At 37.7% G+C, this 19,963-nt stretch overlaps 1 protein-coding gene and 1 pseudogene across 17 annotated transcripts in view; both read right to left on the bottom strand.

Moving 5' to 3' along the window:
• KIAA0586 (KIAA0586 ortholog) overlaps positions 1-19,963 on the bottom strand; it is a 122,952-nt gene that overhangs the window by 66,680 nt on the left and 36,309 nt on the right. For 15 of the 17 annotated variants that reach the window (XR_012415827.1, XR_012415828.1, XR_010588497.1 and 12 more), the window contains 7 exons: positions 19,715-19,889; positions 14,862-15,056; positions 12,961-13,148; positions 9,820-9,930; positions 8,243-8,323; positions 5,722-5,912; positions 3,232-3,350 (listed from right to left, as the gene is read on the bottom strand). Coding sequence is in view for 14 of the 17 variants with exons in the window: in XM_065548854.2 (XP_065404926.1) it covers positions 3,232-3,350; positions 5,722-5,912; positions 8,243-8,323; positions 9,820-9,930; positions 12,961-13,148; positions 14,862-15,056; positions 19,715-19,889 (1,060 nt within the window). In the remaining 3 variants the exon portion in view is untranslated. Of the gene's footprint in view, positions 1-3,231; positions 3,351-5,721; positions 5,913-8,242; positions 8,324-9,819; positions 9,931-12,960; positions 13,149-14,630; positions 14,770-14,861; positions 15,057-19,714; positions 19,890-19,963 lie in introns of those variants that run through there. The other 2 variants (XM_065548856.2, XM_073997455.1) reach the window with 2 other exon arrangements.
• LOC141407288 (heat shock factor-binding protein 1 pseudogene) lies at positions 16,596-17,074 on the bottom strand (annotated as a pseudogene).

The raw sequence follows: 19,963 nt of genomic DNA, 5'->3' as shown, positions 1-19,963 counted from the left end.
CACTAAAACAAGGATTTGAAAAAGGATTTGAAGCATTTTTGACAAGCAAATGCTGTGAGAAAGGAGTTTCCTGAAGGAGAGGGCAAAAGAAGGCCAACCCATAAGGACTAAAGAGGAAGTGGGTAATGAGAAATTAAAGTGGTGAATATAGACTCTGAAGTCTAGGATTCGGGCTGTTAAAGGATAGTCTACGAGGGAGAAAGAATAGCTTATCCTGAGGCTGGAAAGAAGAAAAAAGTAGAGATAATGGTAAACAGGAATGAAAAAAAAAAAAAAAAAAACAAAGTTAGAAAAACTTTCACTATCCGATTTCAAGTCTTACTATTAAATTACAGTAATCAATAAGTATGGTATAACTTGCAGGTGAATGGGATAGGATACAAAGCCCAAAAACAAGATACACACATACATAACCAACTGATGCTCAACCAAGGTGTTAAGGTAGTTCAATGGAGTAAGGATAATCTTTTCAACAAATGATACTAGAACAGCTGGATATCCAAATGCCAAAAAAAACACCCAAACAAAAAAGAACTTGATCCTTACTTCACACCATAAAACTTAACTCAAAATAAACTAAAACCTAAATGTGTAATCTAAAACCATACATCTTCTAGAAGAAAACATAGAAAACTATCTTAGTGATCTTGGGTTAGCAAAGATTTTTTAAAAACAGCATGCAAAAATCCCTACAAACTACTAGAAAAAGCCTGATAAATTAGTCTTCTTCAAAATCAATCTTTTTGTCTTCAAAATATAATGCTGAGAAAACAAAAAGGCAAAACACAAAGTAGAAGAAAATATTTACAAAACATATCCAATGAAGGACTTGTATCCAGAATAGATAAAATACTTCATACTCAGTAATATGAAGACACAACTCAAACTTAAAAATGGTCAAAAGATTTAAAAAGATTTCACCAAAGTAAATATACAGATGGCAAATAAACACATTAAAAAGTTGTACATCATTAGTAATTATACTACTCAGTTATTAGTAGTTAGGGAAATACCTCCACATATGTTCAGAAATGGCAAGAATTATAAACACTGACAACACCAAGTCACCAAGTGTTGGGGAGGATGTGGAGCAACTAAAGTCGCATACACTGCTGGGTGGAATGCAAAATAGTATACTCACTTTTGGAAATGTTTAGCAGTTTCTTATAAAGTTAAACATTTACTTATCATATGACCAAGCAAAATTAAAAGATTTCTTTTTTTTTTTTTTTTTTTTTTTGAGACTGAGTTTTGCTCTGTCTCCCAAGCTGGAGTGCAGTGGCGCGATCTCGGCTCACTGCAAGCTCCGCCTCCTGGGTTAACGCCATTCTCCTGCCTCAGCCTCCCGAGTAGTTGGGACTACAGGTGCCCGCCACTGCGCCCAGCTCATTTTTTGTATTTTTAGTAGAGACGGGGTTTCACCGTGGTCTCGATCTCCTGACCTTGTGATCCGCCCGCCTCAGCCTCCCAAAGTGCTGGGATTACAGGCGTGAGCCACCGCGCCCAGCTAATTAAAAGATTTCTACACAAACATTTGCTTACAAATGTTTGTAGCAGCTTTATTCATAATAGCCAAAAACTGAAAAGACTATGAACGTCCATCAACTGGTAAATGGATTGACAAATTATGGTATATCTATACATTATAGTATTACTACATGCAATAGCATGATTGTCAAAATATTGTGCTAATAAAAGAAGCCAGCCAACAACGGGCTACATATTGCATGATTACATATGTATGAAATTCTAGAAAAGGTAAAAATACAGTAATAGAAAGCAGGTCAGTGTTGTTTGAGGCCAGTGGGCATGAGTGAGGTTTAGGAATTAACTGCAATATAGCATAACGAAGCTTTTGGAGAAGACAGAAATGTTTTTCTATCTCATGATTATGTGGCTAATATATAGCTGTGTGAACTTGTCAAAACTTGTCAAACTGGGCCAGGTGCAGTGACTCACTCTTGTGATCCCAGTGCTTTTGGAGGCTGAGGCAGGAGGACCACTTGAGGCCAGGAGTTTGAGATTAGCCTGGGCAATATAGCAAGACCCCATCTCTACAAAATGTACTGATTGATTGATTGAGATAGAGTCTCACTTTATTGCCCAGGCTGGAGTGCAGTGACGTGATCTTGGCTCACTGCAACCTCCACCTCCTGGGTTCAAGAAATTCTCCTGTCTCAGGTTCCAGAGTAGCTGGAATTATAGGTGTGTGCCACCATACCCAGCTGATTTTTGTATTTTTCATAGAGACAGGGTTTCACCATATTGGCCAGGCTGATCTTGAACTCCTCACCTCAGGTGATCTGCCCTCCTTGGCCTACCAAAGTGCTGGGATTACAGGCGTGAGCCACTGTGCCTGGCCCCAAAATTATTTTTAGCTGGGCATGGTGGTGCATACCTATGGTCCTAATTACTTGGGAGGCTGAGGCAGGAGAGTTGCTTGAGCCCAGGAGTTAGAGGTTACAGTGGGTTATGATCATGTCACTGCAGTCCAGGCTCTAGCCTAGATGACAGAAGGAGACCCTGGCTCTAATTAAAACAAACAAACAAAAAACTTGTCAAACTGTACACTTAGAAGTGGTGACTTTTATGGCAAGTAAACTTACCTCAAAAAAAGAAGAAGGAGGTGGAAAGGAAGAAAAATATGAGGAAGAGGGAGAAGGAAAAAATGGGGAAGAGAAGGGGGAGAAGAAAAGGAAAAGGGGGAAGGAGAAAAAGAAGAGGAAGAAAAAAAATGGAGAAGAGAAAGGGGGAGAAGAAGAGGGAAGGAGGGAAGGAAAAAAAGAATGGCATAGGCTCCATAAAGAAAGGCTCATTTTAACCATTCAATGAATAATTAAACTCTTGTTGGGTTTCAGGCAAGGACTAGGCACAAAAGGAGAAACATCCTTAAATCCTAAGTAATTTATAATCTAAAGGGTGAGACAGATATGGAAACCAACTTTAATATAATCTGATAATTACTATAACAAAAATATGTACAAAGTACTATGGGGATAACAGAGATTTGGGGTGGGAGGTATGAAGAGTGGTTTCATAATCTGAAAGCTGCAATATGAAATAAGAGGATGAGAGAGAACTAACCATCACCAAAGAAGTACTAGGAAGTAAGGTTAGAAGAACTTACCTTTTGTTACTGGAGAATTTACTTGACCTCTGGAATATATAAATCCACAATGAACTAAAGCTTTTGTCTTTTAATAAAAACAAAAAAGATTCCATTTCACTTACCAATGTCAGAAGTCAGTGGGTTACTTGTCTCACTGACTGAAACACTGATATTAGGTGCAATCTGTTGCTGGATTGGAAAGAGCCCAGAGATAATTCTTGACATTATTTCTTGCTCTACCCTGAGGGGATGGTGGGGTAGATAAAAGTTAAGATTCCTCAATTTGATTGAAATGTAAAAAATGTCAGACGTACCACCCTTAAAAATAACCTTTATCAATGTCACAAACGTGTTGGTGTGAAAGCAGTCATTCTGAAAGTTAAATCTAGAAGAAAAAAAATAAAATGGGCTGGGCATCATGGCGCACACCTGTAATCTCAGCACTTTGGGAGGCCACGTTGGGCAGATTGCTTGAGCTCAGGAGTTCAAGATCATCCTGGGAAAAAGGGCAAAACACTGTCTCTACAAAAAATACAAAAATTAGCTGGGCATGGTGGTACGTGCCTGTAGTCCCAGCTGCTCAGAAGGCTGAGGTGGGAGGATGGCTTGAGCCCAGGAGGTCGAGGCTGCAGTGAGCCATGATCACACTATGCACTATAGCCTAGGCAATAGAGTGAGACTCTGTCTCAAAAAAAAAAAAAAAAAAAAAAAAAAAAAGTGCCTCTGAAGAAGATAAACCACAGTAAACAGAATCTCCTTGTGGGAGAGAGTTTACGAAATCAAATTAAAATCTTCCAGATTAGTCTAATGAAAAGCTTAAAAGAACTCCTAAACTCAAAATAAGACTTGGACCAATGACTATCTGGCATATCATGTACCTAAACTGTTTGATTTCCACTCTGAGCGCACACATAAAAACCATGTAAGATCAGAGCTAGAAAAGAAGTCTAGCTGCCCTCTCTTCAAGGCAATACACATATAGGCTATATTATAGGTAGTTTTCCTCTTAAAATGTAAAGAAAAAATCTATTTCCAAGGTCATCTTCAGGAAGGAAAAGGGGAACAGGAGGCTTCTAGAACATTTCTTTAGTGCAACTAATAGACTTCTTAAAAATTATTATATAAATAATAGGCATTCATTGTAGAAAATTTAGAAAATATCTAAGAGTTTAAAAAATTGATAAAGCTTGCCTATAATCCTAGGTTCAGGGACAAACACAGTCAATTTGGTATACATGCTTTATCAAACTTTTGTTTTATGCACACATTTTTGTTTTGTTTTGCTTTGTTTTGAGACAGAGTCTCACTCTTTCACCCAGTCTGGAGTACAGTGGCGCAGTCTCAGCTCACTGCAACGTCCACCTCCCAGTCTGGAGGTTCTCCTGTCTCAGTCTCCCGAGTAGCTGAGACCACAGGTGTGCGCCATCGCACCTGTCTAATTTTTGTATTTTGTTTTTTCAGTAGTGACGGGGTTTCACCATGTTTGTCAGGCTGGTCTCGAACTCCTGACCTCAGGTGACCCACTCGCCTTGGCCTCTGGAAGTGCTGGGATTACAGGCGTGAGCCACTGCACCGGCCATATACTTACTTTTGAGTAAAGTCTTGTAAACTGGGGTTACATTGTTAGTATCCTGCTTTGTTTATATGCCAGTACATTATTAATATCTTTTTATATCACTAAATTTATTCTAAACCTAATTTTCATAATTATATTAATATTCAGCTGTTTTACTTATTCCATAACTTCCTTAAGATTTCTTACAAGTAAAAATACAAATAATACAGTTCATTTCATATTCATATGTAACAAGTTACATTTGTTATTGTAATATGTAACAACAGTAACATATTACAACTTGTTGTTATCAGAATGTAACAAACCTGAACAGTGCCTTTTTTGTAGTGCTAGGTATTATATGGCCTAGTATAGCAGTCCCAACCTTTTTGGCATCAGGGATTGGTTTTGTGGAAGACAATTTTTCCAAAGACCAGGGCAGGGGTGATGGGGTAGGGGGTGGGGGCATGGATTTGGGATGAAACTGTTTCAGCTCAGATCATCAGGCATTAGATTCTCATAGGGAACATGCAACCTAGATCCCTCGCATGCACAGTTTACAATAGGGTTTGTGCTTCTATGAAATCTAATGCCATGGCTGATCTGACAGGAGGTGGAGCTCAGGCAGTAATGCTCACTCACCTGCTGCTCACCTCCTGCTGTGCAGCTTAGTTCCCTAGTTTCTGACAGGCCACAGACCGGTACTGGTTCGTGGCCCTGGGGTTGGGGATCCCTGGCCTAGTAGCAAACCATAATTACTTCCTTAGGATAAGTTTCTGGAAATGAATCACTGGATTAAAGAAATGTACATTTTTTAAGGTTTCCTAATAGTCTACTTTGCCAGAGTAGACAGACCGAGTACAAATATTCAAGGACAAAAACAATATCTCCAACAATAGTTAAGCCCTCAGCATTGTATCAAACACTTTCCAGTGACTAAAGCAAAGAAAGTTTAATAAACAAAAGAAGACAAGGAATACTTCTGATCACAATTTAATACTTTCCATTTATATTTGCTACTATGGTTCTATTCACACCAAAAACACTGTAAACTTACCATTGAATTAAGCTATTTTCCAATGTTTCTTTTCTCTCAATTACTTTATCCAGAATATTGGCAGTGGGCTGAAAAGTAGAAGCAACTGGCGGAAATGGAGGACCATTATATTTTGTAGAATCAGCTTTAACACTTCTGTTAAACTCCAGAATTGGTTCAGAGTCTGGAATTTCATCACATTTTTCCTCTTCCTGGTAGTAACAAAACCAAAACTACTATATTCATGTATTTGTTCAACACTTACTGAGTACCAACTATAGGCAAGGAACTAGGTGAATTAAGAAACACTTCTAAGTTAACCAACAGCATTTCTAATTAGGTGGTATCACATTAATTATAATATACACATTAGTCATACATATCATATTGAGGAACCCTTAACTACACAATCAGTTTGTCTTTTTAGAACCCAATATTCATTTTACGCAATCATAAAATAAACTAGAAAATATAATTATTCCTGCATAAAACACTATTACTTCTCTCAAGAAATGTATGAACTTAATAATTATCATTAAAAAACTGATGCTTCCTGATATGGTATGGATATTTGTCCCCTCCAAATCTCATGTTGAAGTGTGATCCCTAGTGTTGGAGATGGGGCCTGGTGGGCGGTGCTTGGGTCATGGGGGCCGATCTCTCATGAATTGCTTGGTGCCCTCCCCATGGTAATAAGTTAGTTTGTGAGAGAGCTGGTTGTTTAAAGGAGACTGGCACATCCTCCCCTCTCTTTTGCTCCCTCTCTTGCTTTGTGACACATCTGGACCCTCACAGCCTTCTACCTGAGTAAAAGCTTCCTGAGGTCCTGACCAGAAGTAGTTGCTGGCACCATGCTTCTTTTACAGCCTGCAGAGCCATGAGCCAATTAAATCTCTTCACTTTTTTTTTTTTTTTTTTTAAGACATAGTTTCACTCTTGTCACCCAGGCTGGAGTCCAATGGTACCATCTCAGCTCACTGCAACCTCTACCTCCTGGGCTCAAGCAATTATCCTGTCTTGGCCTCCCGAGATCTGGGATGACAGGCGCCCACCACTATGCCCGGCTAATTTTTGTATTTTTTGGTAGAGACAGGGTTTCACCATGTGGCCAGGCTGGTCCTGAACTCTTGACCTCAGGTAATTCACCTGCCTCGGCCTTCCAAAGTGCTGGGATTACAGGCATGAGCCACTGGCCTTAAATCATTTTTCTTTATAAATTACCCAGTAATTCCTTTACAACAATGCAAAATGGACTAATACATTACCAAAATCACTATTTGCTCTTATATAACTTACAATTTACATTTAAATAAGCAATTAGGTCAGTCATCTTACAAATTATTTGCATTACCACATCATAATCAATAGAGTTATTTCTGGAATTGTTAAATTTTTTATTACAAAATATATCATATGTGTTTAAAAGTAAACAGGGTCCATGTACTGTATCTGTTACATAAATAACATGAATTGCATTTATCTGCTCCCCAACTTTAACAATTATCAACTTATGATCAATCTTGTCTCATCTAGCCACTTTCGCCTTCACATATCATTTTGAAGCAAATCACAGATATCACATCACTTTATCTATAAATAATTCAATCAAAAACACTTTGGGTCTCTCTAAATACTACAACTCAGTAATATTATTCCATTGAAAAATGAAGTCCACAGCTAATAAATGGCAGAGCTACTACAGGAACACTTGTCTTTGAATGCTAAATCCTCTGCTACTTCTATAACCATTTCTTTCACTTGTATATTGCATAAACAATTACCAAGTACCTTTGCTAGGCATTAGGAATATAAAAATGAATAAGGTCCCTGCCTTCAAAATTATCATGTGGCACTCACATAAGAAAAGATACATCGGGGAGCAAATAACATTAATATACTGCACACTTCTGCATATTCTAAAATTGGATTTCATTTTATGATTAACAGAACTGATCTTAGCTCTAAAAGTCAAAGAAACATGATCAAATGTCTTCTTTAAAGTCTAATGACATAATAGTCAAGTAGTTTCAATGCTCTATGATCTTTTCTCCCATCCTTTATAATTTACTTCTGCCTATTTTTCCCTCTGTTTCATTATTTCTATCATTTCTATAACTCTTCCTTCCATATGGGATATTCCTTTGGATTGTAGATTCCTCACAACTTTTTTCTCAATATTAATTAACTGGTCACTTCACCACAAATCCAAAAATCAAAATAGATAAACGTAATAGAATGAAAAAAAAGACAAACTGGAGGAAAAGAAGCCAAAGGAAGTGGAAAGAAAGAAGAAAGCAAGAAACTAGATAGACAAAATCTAGGTGGGAAACGGCAGATAATCATGAAGGCAGATAGGTGATACAGACGAAAGACATTCTAGAATAACAACTTTATAATTTTTAAAATAAAAGTATATTTAACTCAAAAGTAAAAGAAAGTATCTCAAAGCACTGTAACATGATATTGATAGTTCAAAGACAGTCAACAACCTGGAAACATACTGGTAGAAAAATAATTTCTCATGGTTTCTAAGGTTTGTTACCTGTACGACATCAATTATTTCATCAAAGTTAGTTCCTGGAAACTTCACCTCTTCTTCATCTACCTTCATAATTTCTGGAGTCTAAGAAAGCATTTTCAGAAAGTGTTTGTTGTGCTTAACACTTTTAAAATTTATAAGTAATTTATCATATTTCCACCTATAGTATAAGCTTATAATTACATGGTCCTTTTTTATCATTTTAATACCCTATTCAGAATTGATTTAATTAGTAAATGAAATCCAAGCTAGTCCCCAAGCCATTAGGTCAACGTTTCAATAGCTTTAAAAAATTAATCAGCTATTTTTCTGTAAAGGACTCCATCAGCAATATCACTTAATTGGTCAACAGGTTGATATAATTGAGACTTCTCTTCTAGAATTAAGATAAAGAAAAGTGTTTACATGTGTAGATATCTAAGTATAAACAAACACAAACTCACACAAAGACAGATACAGAATCAAATAATTCAGGAAAAAAAACCAAAATAGTCATTTTACAAATCTAACCTTTAGGCCTCATTATATAAAATGTAGTCATGCAATAGCCTTTTACTGAGAGCAGAATGATAAACAGTCTAAAAATTTATTACTTGTTATCACAGAAGTTTCAATAAACAGAAGGCTAAAAAAATTACTGATGAAAAAATTCAATTAAGCACAAATGTCACTTAGGGTCAGTTCCATTTCATTACTTGTGATCATGAAAGATTGCTGGTGTTCCCTCTCCTTTTAAAACTGTATCCTCGGCCAAATTTGCTTACAATAAACAAATAAAATAAATAAACTTAACTGGGGTAAGTTACAGTGCTATTTTGCTGTGTAGTAAAGCCATAACTTCATTATTCAAAAGCAAATAAATACCAGAAAGAAATGCATATTTTTGTATCATGTCAACAGTAGGGTAACTAGGTAACATTCCAAAATATAAACTCCACCTGTCACTATAAAATTCACACTTAGAAAATCTATAATTCCCATGTAAATCAAAGATTCATCACCAAAGAGACAGAAATTCTTTCTTCACATGAGAGTTTCACAACTTAAATTACCAAAAAGTTTACACTAAAGATTATCACTTTCCAAATAGTTACAAATGTGAGGATCTGAAACAAACAAGTTCATAAACAACTCAAAATTTGTTTTGGGCTGGTGTGGTGGCTCACGCCTGTAATCCCAGAACTTGGGAGGCCGAGGCAGAGGGATCACTTGAAGTCAGGAGTTCAAGACCAGCCTGGCCAACATGGTCAAACCCTGTCTCTACTGAAAATACAAAAATGAGCTGGGCATGGTGGCAGGCACCTGTAATACCAGCTCTGAGGCAGAAGAATTGGTTGAACCCAGGAGGTGGAGGTTGCAGTGAGCCGAGATCTCACCACTGCACTCTAGACTGGGCAACAGAGCAAGACTCTGTCTAAACAAACAAACAAAAAAAATTGTTTTGAATCTTTCCCTCAAAATATAAATTATTATAATAAGTTATCATTATGATAAAAGGCTTTAAACGGAGTAACATTAGCTAAAATCTATAGTCAGACATTACATTACTCAAAATAATATGATAAAATTCTAAAACATACCTTTATCCAAGCTTGCACAGGAGGAAGAGATGCTTCTTTGGGACTAGACAGAGGTGAACCGACATCAGTGCTACCATTTGAAATGCTGTCAATATCTACACTGGGTAATACCTACAACAAAATACAACATTCAGTTTTCTGTTTATCATTTTTACTCAAATACTTTTATAAGTATGTATATATATACATGTACATGTGTGTGTATACATATACATATACATAAAAACAAAGCATGCCCTTTAAGTTTTTATTGTGAAGCCAATGGATAACAAAATTTTTAAATTATGAAAGCATATTTTATAAAATATGAAAAAAAGAAAAACACAAAATTCTATCTGAAGATAACTTCATTTTCACTATTCCCTTTGTCTTTTACTATCTACTTATATGTAACTAAAATTTAAAATAGTTTTCATTCTTGATTTTTCATTATGATTACAATGAAGAACCATAAACACTTATCATGCTTTTGTATAGACTTCATAATTGTATTTTTAAATGACTATATAACATTTCAACAAACATGTCTTAATTATTTAATTATGTTTCAATTAGAAAAATTTAGAAAATTTCCAGTTTTTCCACTATTATATATATATCACTACAAAAAAAACTTACACACACACAATCTTCTTCCTAAACTCTAAACTCTAAATTAATTCACTATGCTAGATAGCCAGATATTGGATTAACTTTCTGGGCCACAGGACACGAATACTTAAGATTCTTGGAAGTACTGGTGAAATGTAATCCTAACAACCTCTATTTACATCATCAAAAACATAATTAATTCTAAGTTTTACCCAACCCTCACCAAAATTAGATAATATGATTGTTTCAGCAATAACAGTTTTTAAATGGATGCATATTACTGTTATTTTAATTTGCATTATCTTGGTTACTGGCAAAATTTATTTAGTTTGCTTGCTGATAAACTGTACTTCCTCTTTTGTAGAGTCTTATTCATGTCCTTTGAACATTTCTAGACTTGGATCTGTGTTTTCTTATTAATTTATGGAGATCTTTATATTTAAAAATTAATGCTTTACTAGCATCTTCCTTTTTTTTTTTTTTTTCCAGACGGAGTCTCGCTCTGTCGCCCAGGCTGGAGTGCAGTGGCCGGATCTCAGCTCACTGCAAGCTCCGCCTCTCCAGTTTACGCCATTCTCCTGCCTCAGCCTCCTGAGTAGCTGGGACTACAGATGCCCGCCACGTCGCCCGGCTAGTTTTTTGTATTTTTTAGTAGAGATGGGGTTTCACCATGTTAGCCAGGGTGGTCTCGATCTCCTGACCTCGTGATCCGCTGGTCTCAGCCTCCCAAAGTGCTGGGATTACAGGCTTGAGCCACCGTGCCCGGCTGCATCTTCCTTTCATATGTTCTTACTGTGTGTTGTTTGCCTTTTAATTTAGGATTTTTTCCCCCGATCTAGATCCTCTAATTTCCTCCATGAACTGACTGTGCTAGTGATGCTCATTCATTCAATACACATTGACTGTGCTAGTGATGCTCATTCATTCAATACACATTGACTGGGTTTGCACTTGGCTCAGGTTGCTGTCCAGGTTAAAGTGTCCCCAGGTCCCCCAAAGCCTCCACAGCTGCTGCACGGCTGGGTTAGTGAGCCTACACTGTCAGAAGGATGCCCAAAGACTGCTGTAAGTGAGGAACACATTTGGGTTCATGTTGGGAGTTCCTTGCCCTGCAAATATGACTGGGAGTTGAAAGGTTCTGCTCCAGGCCAGGGCTTTATTGTGTGTTTGCTCCTCTCAAGCACAGGGCCAGGAATCTTCCTGAGACCCACTGGCTGCCTCAGCCCTAACAACTTAGCTGTGAAAACACACTGTCAATTTTAGCTGCAGGGCAGAAGTCACTCTATGAGAATGAAGTGTTTGTGGAGCTACATGGGCGATTTCTAAGTCCCTGGGAATCTCTCAAGCTGGTGGGTTGAGGCTGTTCTGTATAAATTTGTGCAGAAGAAATGGATGGTTCGTTTGTTCAGGGAGGAGTGTCCAGTCAAAAATCAGTACTAAGAGGCTGTTGACTGTTCATGTGGTGGCATCTGACAGCTCCAGGATTATCTTCTCCTCAGCGGTCAGGATACAAGAATGAGGCAAGTCTTCTCTCTTCCCAGAGGGCATACTAAGTTGCCCAAGAAAACTCATTTGTCCTGGCTCAATCACAAGAGGAACCCAGGAGCAGTCTAAGGACTGGAGTGTTCTAATTATTTGTAAGTAAGCAAGGATGGTAAGATGAACACAGGGGTTGGAGTAAATCAGCCAAAAAGTTTACCATAGTTCATGAACACTTTCCTACAGTTGCCTCCTGACTGGTCAATAGAAAGTCACATGTAAACACTCCTGTTCATTTTTGTCCAGACCTGGTGAAGACCTCAGCTTCTACAGCTGGATCCCAGGCTGAAGGGCAGATGTTTGAATGTGAAATGTCAAAGGGTTTCTTCCCACATGAGGCTGTTTAAGTCTTGCATTCATTCAAATCTTCTAACATATGCTAGTGTAAAGTTTGAAGTATTAATTATATGTCACATATATTAACTTTTTAAAATTAATTATAATACACAGTTAAATTGTTCCCTTTGGAATATCATCAAGCCACTTGTATATAAGTCATTGGCCTAGAAGAGCAGCTTAAATCATGCAAAACAGGATAGAAACATCACATTAATATTACAGTTTAAAAAATAACAGAGCTGGCTGGGCACAGTGGCTCATGTCTGTAATCCCAGCACTTTGGGAGGCCAAGGCAGGTGGGTCACCTGAGGTCAGGAGTTTGAGACAAGCCTGGCTAACCTGTGAAACCACATCTCTACAGAAAAAAAATACAAAAAAATTAGCCGGGCGTGGTGGCAGGCGCCTGTAATCCCAGCTACTCGGGAGGCTGAGGCAGGAGAATCACTTGAACCCAGGAGGCAGAGGTTGCAGTGAGCTGAGACTGCACCATTGCCCTCCAGCCTGGGTGACAAGAGCGAAACTCTGTCTAAAAAATAAAAATAAATTTTAAAATAAAAGGAGCCATGATAAAAAGCAATATTTTCATGAAGCAATATAATGGATTTCTGTACTAACATTAAGCAAAAAAAATTTTTCTTCCTTAAAATTTTCTACTCATGCACCCTGGCATACCTGTACAGTAAGCTGAGGCGGATCCTTTTTTTCTGACTTCATTTCTACAACAGCTATGTTAGGTTTCTTTACTCCAGTTTCTACTTTTCGAGATGATGGAGGAATAGAAGTAGTCACAGTTACAGGGTGTGGCTTGCTGATAATCACTCCAGCAGGTGGCATGGTATCACTATTACTTTGGGTTTGTCCTAAGAAGTTTAGGGGAAAAAATAAGTCAACTAGTTCAGAAAAAAAGGGAAAAGTCTAATACACCAGCTGGATCTTAATGGCTATATTCTCATATTTTAAAAAGCCCTATCTGACAATCACCTCTCCCTCCATCATCAGCATTGTCGACATACTCACCATACCCAGTGACTTTTATTAGGCACTTATACGTACTAAACACTTCACATCACTATCTCATTTAATCCTCAAAATAAAGGCTAATAGAAAGCTATTAATATTATCCACATTTTAAAATGTCAACAACTTTCACTTCCAAAGTCCCATTTGTTTTCTACATATCAAAAGTAAAGAGGGGCAGTACAGTGTACTTGTTGAAAACACAGACTATAAAGCCAGACTGTCTCTGCCTGGGTTTGAATCCTGGCACCACTCTAGCTGTGTGGCCTTTGACAAAGTATGTAACCCTTTTGTGCTTCAGTTTCCTTAGGTATACAATTTGTATATTACCATGTGCTTTATAGGGTGGATTAAATGAAAGAATATATGTAAAATGCCCAGAACTGTACCTGGCACACAGTAAGGACTTTAAAAGTGTTAGCTATTTTATTACTAGAATATATGTTTAAACAGAGAGCTATTATGTTGACATGCCATTAACCCATAATATCAAACATAAAAAATTCTCTTATGTTAAAAAATATTCATACTTATTGTTAATCAAAACAAAAGAACAGCAATAACAGTAAAGGGCAAAAAGAGCTAATTAGACTTGAAGAGCTGGTGTGAGGACAAAAATGATCTGTTCAATTTTTAACATGATGACTCAGAGAGAAGGCAAGTAAGTAAACAAACAACTATTGGCTTAGATTACACACCCACACAGCTTTCACTTATGACAGCCTAGTTCAAAAGTACCAAAAAAAGTACCTTAATACTTCCCCAAAGACATAATGATATTAACAAGACAATCAAACCTCTTGAATTATTATGAATGTCCATGACATATTTAACTTTTTTTTTTCAAGAGACAGGGTCTTGCTCTGTTGTCCAGGCTGGAGTACAGTGGCATAATCATCACTCACTGCAGCCTCAAACTCCTGGGCTGAAGGGATTCTCCTGCTTCAGTCTCCAGAGTAGCTAGGACTACAGGTGTGAGCCACCAAGCCCAGCTATTTTTTTTTTTTTTTTGAGACAAGGTCTTGCTATGTTGCCCAGGCTGGTCTCAAACTCCTGGTCTCAAGCAGTCCTCCCATCTCGGCTTCCCAAAGTACTGTGATTAAAGGCATGAGCCACTGTGCCCAGCCAAAACATTGTTTAAAATTTCATTTCATCTACAATAATATACCATAACACACCAAAAGAATTTTTCCTGTTGGTGAAACTATAGCAGGAACCCATCATTTCAGAGATTGCTATTACACAGCATAAAACATATTCTGAGGCCCTCCCCCAAAAAACAAATAACATTTACAGGAAAAGGTAGATGACTATCATGTTAGTACCATTTTGTAAGTTCTGCTACTGCTGATAAGAATTTAAAATTCACTGGCTGGGCATGGTGGCTCATGCCTGTAATCCCAGCACTTTGAGAGGTTGAGGTGGGCGGATTGCTTGAGTCCAGGAGTTCCAGACCAGCCTGAGCCACATAGCGAAACCCCGTCTCTAATAAATAAACAAACAAACAAATAAATAAATAAAATTAAATTCATCCCACATATTTTGTTGATTCTTACCTAAAAGAATTGCCATGGGAATCAGATGACCTTCCAGTGTACCTGAAAAAGTAGGCATTTCTCTACTTGGGCTAAACAAATACTGCTGATCGCCATGAGGTAACATAGGAACGGAATGTTTCATTTTAGAATCTATCTTCATAGGTTTTGTTGCATAGGAGTCAGTCTGTGTTCTTATTGACTTTACCTTAGTGCCTAAAATAATCACCAATGGCAGATATTTTAAAATATTGTTAGAATATCTACTATCCAGACATCTAGAAATACAACAGCTCTTCACAGAAAAATCTTAATTCTATATATAAGGTTACAAGGCCCCAAAACAGAAGTAATATATAGACTAGAGGTGGCAAACTTCTTAAATGGCCAGATAGTAAATATCTGTCTGGCAAGCCACGTGATCTCAGCTGTAATGACTCAGTTCTGCTGTTGTATCATGAAAGAAGCCATGGACAATATATACATGAATGAACACAGTTAGAGGCAAAGGAAACTTTATAAAAACAGGCAGCTCATGTGTAGGCCACAGTTGCCAGCCCCTGAATAGATATACAACTTGTACAGCTACTATGACAAAATAGATACAATAACTAGAAAAAAATTTTAAAGATTCTGAAGAATATTCCAACGACGTTTGAATTCTTTAAATTTTTTTCCATAGGTACGAAAGAGTTAACGATCATTTTTGGAATTGATGATTTTCATTTTCTCATTACACCTTTACACACAACATAATTCTGAATAACCAGCTTTTATCCTTTTAAAATATGTACAGATAATCGGTTTCTATACTTACTTAAACCTTACTAATATCATTATACAGTAGTTTCTCCTTATCTGTGGTTTCTCTTTCCCTGTCTCAGTTACCCAAGGTCAACCTTGGCTGGAAAATATTAAATGGAAAATTCGAGAAATAAACAATTCATAAGTTTTTAAAAATTATTTATTTTTTTAGATGGAGTCTCACTCCACCCAGGCTGGAGTGCAGTGGTGCGATCTCAGCTCAATGCAACCTCTGCCTCCCAGGCTCAAGTGATCTTGCCACCCTAGCCTCCCGAGTAGCTGAGACCACAGATGCATGCCACCACGCCTGGCTAAGTCATAAGTTTTACAGTGTACGCTGTTCTGAGTAGCACGATAAAATCTCATGCCATCCTGCTCCATCCTGCCCAGGACATGAATCATCCCTTTGTCCAGGGTCTCTACACTGTAGACACTACCTGCCCATTAATAACTTAGTTGCCATCTCAGTTGTCAGATTAAAAGAACATAGTACATGTTAGAGCTTGGTACTATCCACAGTTTTAGGCATCCATTGAGGGTATTGGAACATATCCCCCATGAATAAGGGGGACTACTGTACATTTTTTTTTCTGTCCTATGATGTATACATACACATATAGTCATTATATCCTAAATCTTAAAAAAAATAAAAATTTGATTTTATTTCTCTTTGGAGAAGTGGATAAGTGTCTATGGAACACACACACACACATAAAATAAAGAATAAAGTAAAAGGGCAAAGGAAAAGAGGCTAAAATATTTTCTAAATAATTTCCTAACATTACATTTTTACTTTTAACATGCGGGTGCTTTCAAAAAAAAAAAAAATGCAGGAACTGCCAAAGTTTTAGTGTTTAATAATAGCATAACTGACCAAGGTCCAAGATGTGAAGATACCATGTTCAAGAAAGTGGTGGGTAAACTGCTCTATAAACTAACTATATAGTATGTGATAAGAATGTATGCTTTATAATATAAAACCTGTCTACACACAGTAGTTAGCTGAAAAAAGTCATTCAATCTTCTCTTGGATCAGAAAAATGATATTCCAGATTCCATTATAAATTATTAGCAACTCTCAACTCTTATGTGTGGCAGGTATCTTGTTTTCACCTTCCAGTTCTTCCACCCCAGCCTGTGTCATGGGGTTTGTGATGTTCTTCTCCAGATCATCAATGTGACTACTCATATCATCAATTCTCCCAATGATCTGGTCAGACATAGTCTGCAATTTATCTTGCGTCTGCTGCAGCGGTGTCTACACCACCGAGGTGAGGTCCTGCAAGGTCTTGGGGTCAGTCTTCGCCATCTCCCCAGTGCCCAGGTTGGTGGTGATGTCTCAGACCGTCATCTATGCTTCCACTTCACATGTGGGTGTTGTTATGTATCTAATTCTTTTTTAGAGACAGGGTCTTGCTCAGTTGCCCAGGCTGGAGTGCAGTGACACTATCATAGCTCACTGCAAACTTGAACTCCTAAGCTCAAGTGCTGAAGCAATCCTCCCACCTCAGCCTCCCAAGTAGCTGGGACTACAGGCATGCCCGGCTAATTTTTTTAATTTATTGTAGAGACAGGATCTAGCTATGTTGCTGAGGCTGGTCTTGAACACCGGGTCTCAAGCAATCTTCCTGCCTCAGCCTCCCAAAGTGCTGGGAATACAGGCATGAGTCACTGTGCCCAACCTACACACCCAGACTTTTAAATATTGTTTCCTTTTGTTTATGATCCCAGGAAGAAAAATTGTCATACCATGTCTATATTCTTTCATCTTGTTCTCTGATACTCATTCATTCTATTGAATGAATATTTTTCTTGAGTATTTAAAATGTCTGTTCAGCATCTAATATGTGTTAAACATTGTTTCAGGCACAAGGAATACAGAGATGACTAAACCAACTGTACTCATAGAGCTTATAGTCTAGTAGTGACAAATAAATAATATAAATAATAAATCAAACAAATAAACAAAAATATAACACAGGAAGTGTGAAGTGCTATGAAGAACAATATGGCAGGGTGAGGAGATAAAGAGGAACAGAAGATAATTCTTAGAATAGAATGGTCAGAGTAGAGCTCTCCAAGGAGCTATCATCTAAGAGCAGAGACGGAAGAATTGAGAGGGAGAACCATGCAAGTGCCTGAATGAAGAGCTCTCCAGACGGAGGAAAAAAGAGGGACTGAGGCCTTAGGATGAGCATAAGTCCCTAGGTTCTGATATGGCTTGGCTCTGTGTCCCTACCCAAATCTCATCTCAAATTGATCCCCATGTGTCACGGGAGAGACCTGGTGGGAGACGACTAAATCATGGGGGCAGTTTCCCCTAATTTGTTATTGTGATAGAGAGTGAGTTATCATGAGATCTGATAGTTTAAAAGAGCATGGCTTCCTTTGCTCCCTCTCCCCTGCTGCCATGTAAGATGTGCCTTGCTTCCCTTTGCCATTACTGTAAGTTTCCTGAGGCCTCCCCAGAGATGTGGAACTGTGAGTCAATTCCACCTTCTTGTCTTTATAAATTACCCAGTCTCAGGTAGTTCTTTATAGCTGTATGAAAATGAACTAAATACAGGCACTCAATCACTTCTGATCATTAAAAGGGTTACTGAATAAAGTTATTTTTGGATTTGAAAGCATTTTAAAGTCTCAAATTATTTTTTGCAAAGACTTTCAAAACCCCACATATAAATTAATAGCAAAGCTACACTAGGCCGGGCACGGTGGCTCATGCCTGTAATCCCAGCACTCTGGGAGGCTGAGGCAGGTGGATCACCTGAGGTCAGGAGTTCAAGACCAGCCTGGCCAACATGGCGAAATCCTGTCTCTAATAAAAATACAAAAAAAAATTTGCTGGGTGTCATGGCTACTCGGGAGGTTGAGGCAAGAGAATCATCTGAACCTGGGAGGTGGAGGTTGCAGTGAGCCAAGATCGTGCCACTGCACTCCAGCCCGGATGACAGAGCAAGACTCCATCAAAAAAAAAAAAAGCAAAGCTACACTAAATAAGAGAAAACTTTAGGGTAAATATCATCCATTAGGATAAATATCACCCATAAGCTATATGCTTTCTATTTTAAATTAGTAAAATTTCTATATAACCTAACACTCTATATGATCGCATAACCTTTAGAAAGGAAAGGGAACCAAAGTAACCACCAGAGCTCCAACTTCTAGAAAGGATAAAAGAGGAAAATGGGTTTGTATCTACTAGTTATCACATATTGTCAGCTTTAGTTTACTGATTGCCAAGTAGAAGCTGAGAAACTATAATACATAACCAAAGTCAACAGACTTAGTATATAACCAAGAGTTGTATTTAAATATACAGTACCAGTGAAACAGTAGATGTGACTCAAAACACACAGTGATAAATGAAGATGTTTTCAGTTGTGCACAAAAGCAAAACAGTTTTCACCTTTCTACCTAAGTTTCTTTGAAAACAAACAAAACTGCAAAAATGCTCATCAACACTTTTACGATAATAAACAGTATATGGCTGATCTTTCTGTTCATAACGGAACAAGGTCTTCAGGGAAATGTCTCCTTTCCTAGATTATAATTTAGATGCTCAAGATTCATCATCACCCAGCCCGGGCAATGTGGCAAAACTGTGTCTCTACAAAAAATACAAAAAAATTAGCCAGGCGTGGTAGTGCGCGTCTGTCATCCCAGCTACTTGGGAGGCTGAGGAGGGAGGATCGCTTGACTCCAGTAGGTTGAGGCTGCAGTGAACCATGATTGTGCCACCGCACTCCAGCCTGGGGGATAGAGTGAGACCCTGTCTTTAAAAAAGAAAAAAAAATCATTTTCTCCTAAATAAAAATTTTATGATGCTTTATCTGAAGATGCCATTTAATTCTACATTTCTTCCCAATTATACCTATGCTGTGTCTGATTTTTAAATGTTGGTGTATTTCTTCCCACCTCTCCAAAGAGGAACTATTTTTCCATCCCCAAGCATTATATAATTTGAACAGCAAGTATAAGCTATAAATATAAAAAACGAAAAGAAACTTTATGTATTAAACTGATACTATTAAGAAATTAGATTAAACATAGAAAATGAGATTCCTTACCTTTAACTCGTTCTATTACTTTTGGTCTCTGTGGTTTGGACTTAGGAGATGGAGAATTAAATCTGAGATATGGTCCTTTTTTAAGAGTGCTTCGATGGCCCTGATAAACTGGCTTTCCATAGACTTGTAACATATAATCTTCATCTTGTATTACTGTGGTTGCTTTCAAAAGCCCCTATGTGTACAAAGTTATTCAACTCACCACGAAAATAGTCATCAAACACTTATCTCATTTTTCTAAAGCCTCCT

The sequence above is a fragment of the Macaca fascicularis genome, chromosome 7 (genome assembly GCF_037993035.2).
Source record: "Macaca fascicularis isolate 582-1 chromosome 7, T2T-MFA8v1.1".
NCBI classification, from domain to species: domain Eukaryota; kingdom Metazoa; phylum Chordata; class Mammalia; order Primates; family Cercopithecidae; genus Macaca; species Macaca fascicularis.
Note: the sequence above shows the minus strand (reverse complement) of the source record. Positions and strands in the feature narration are given on the sequence as shown.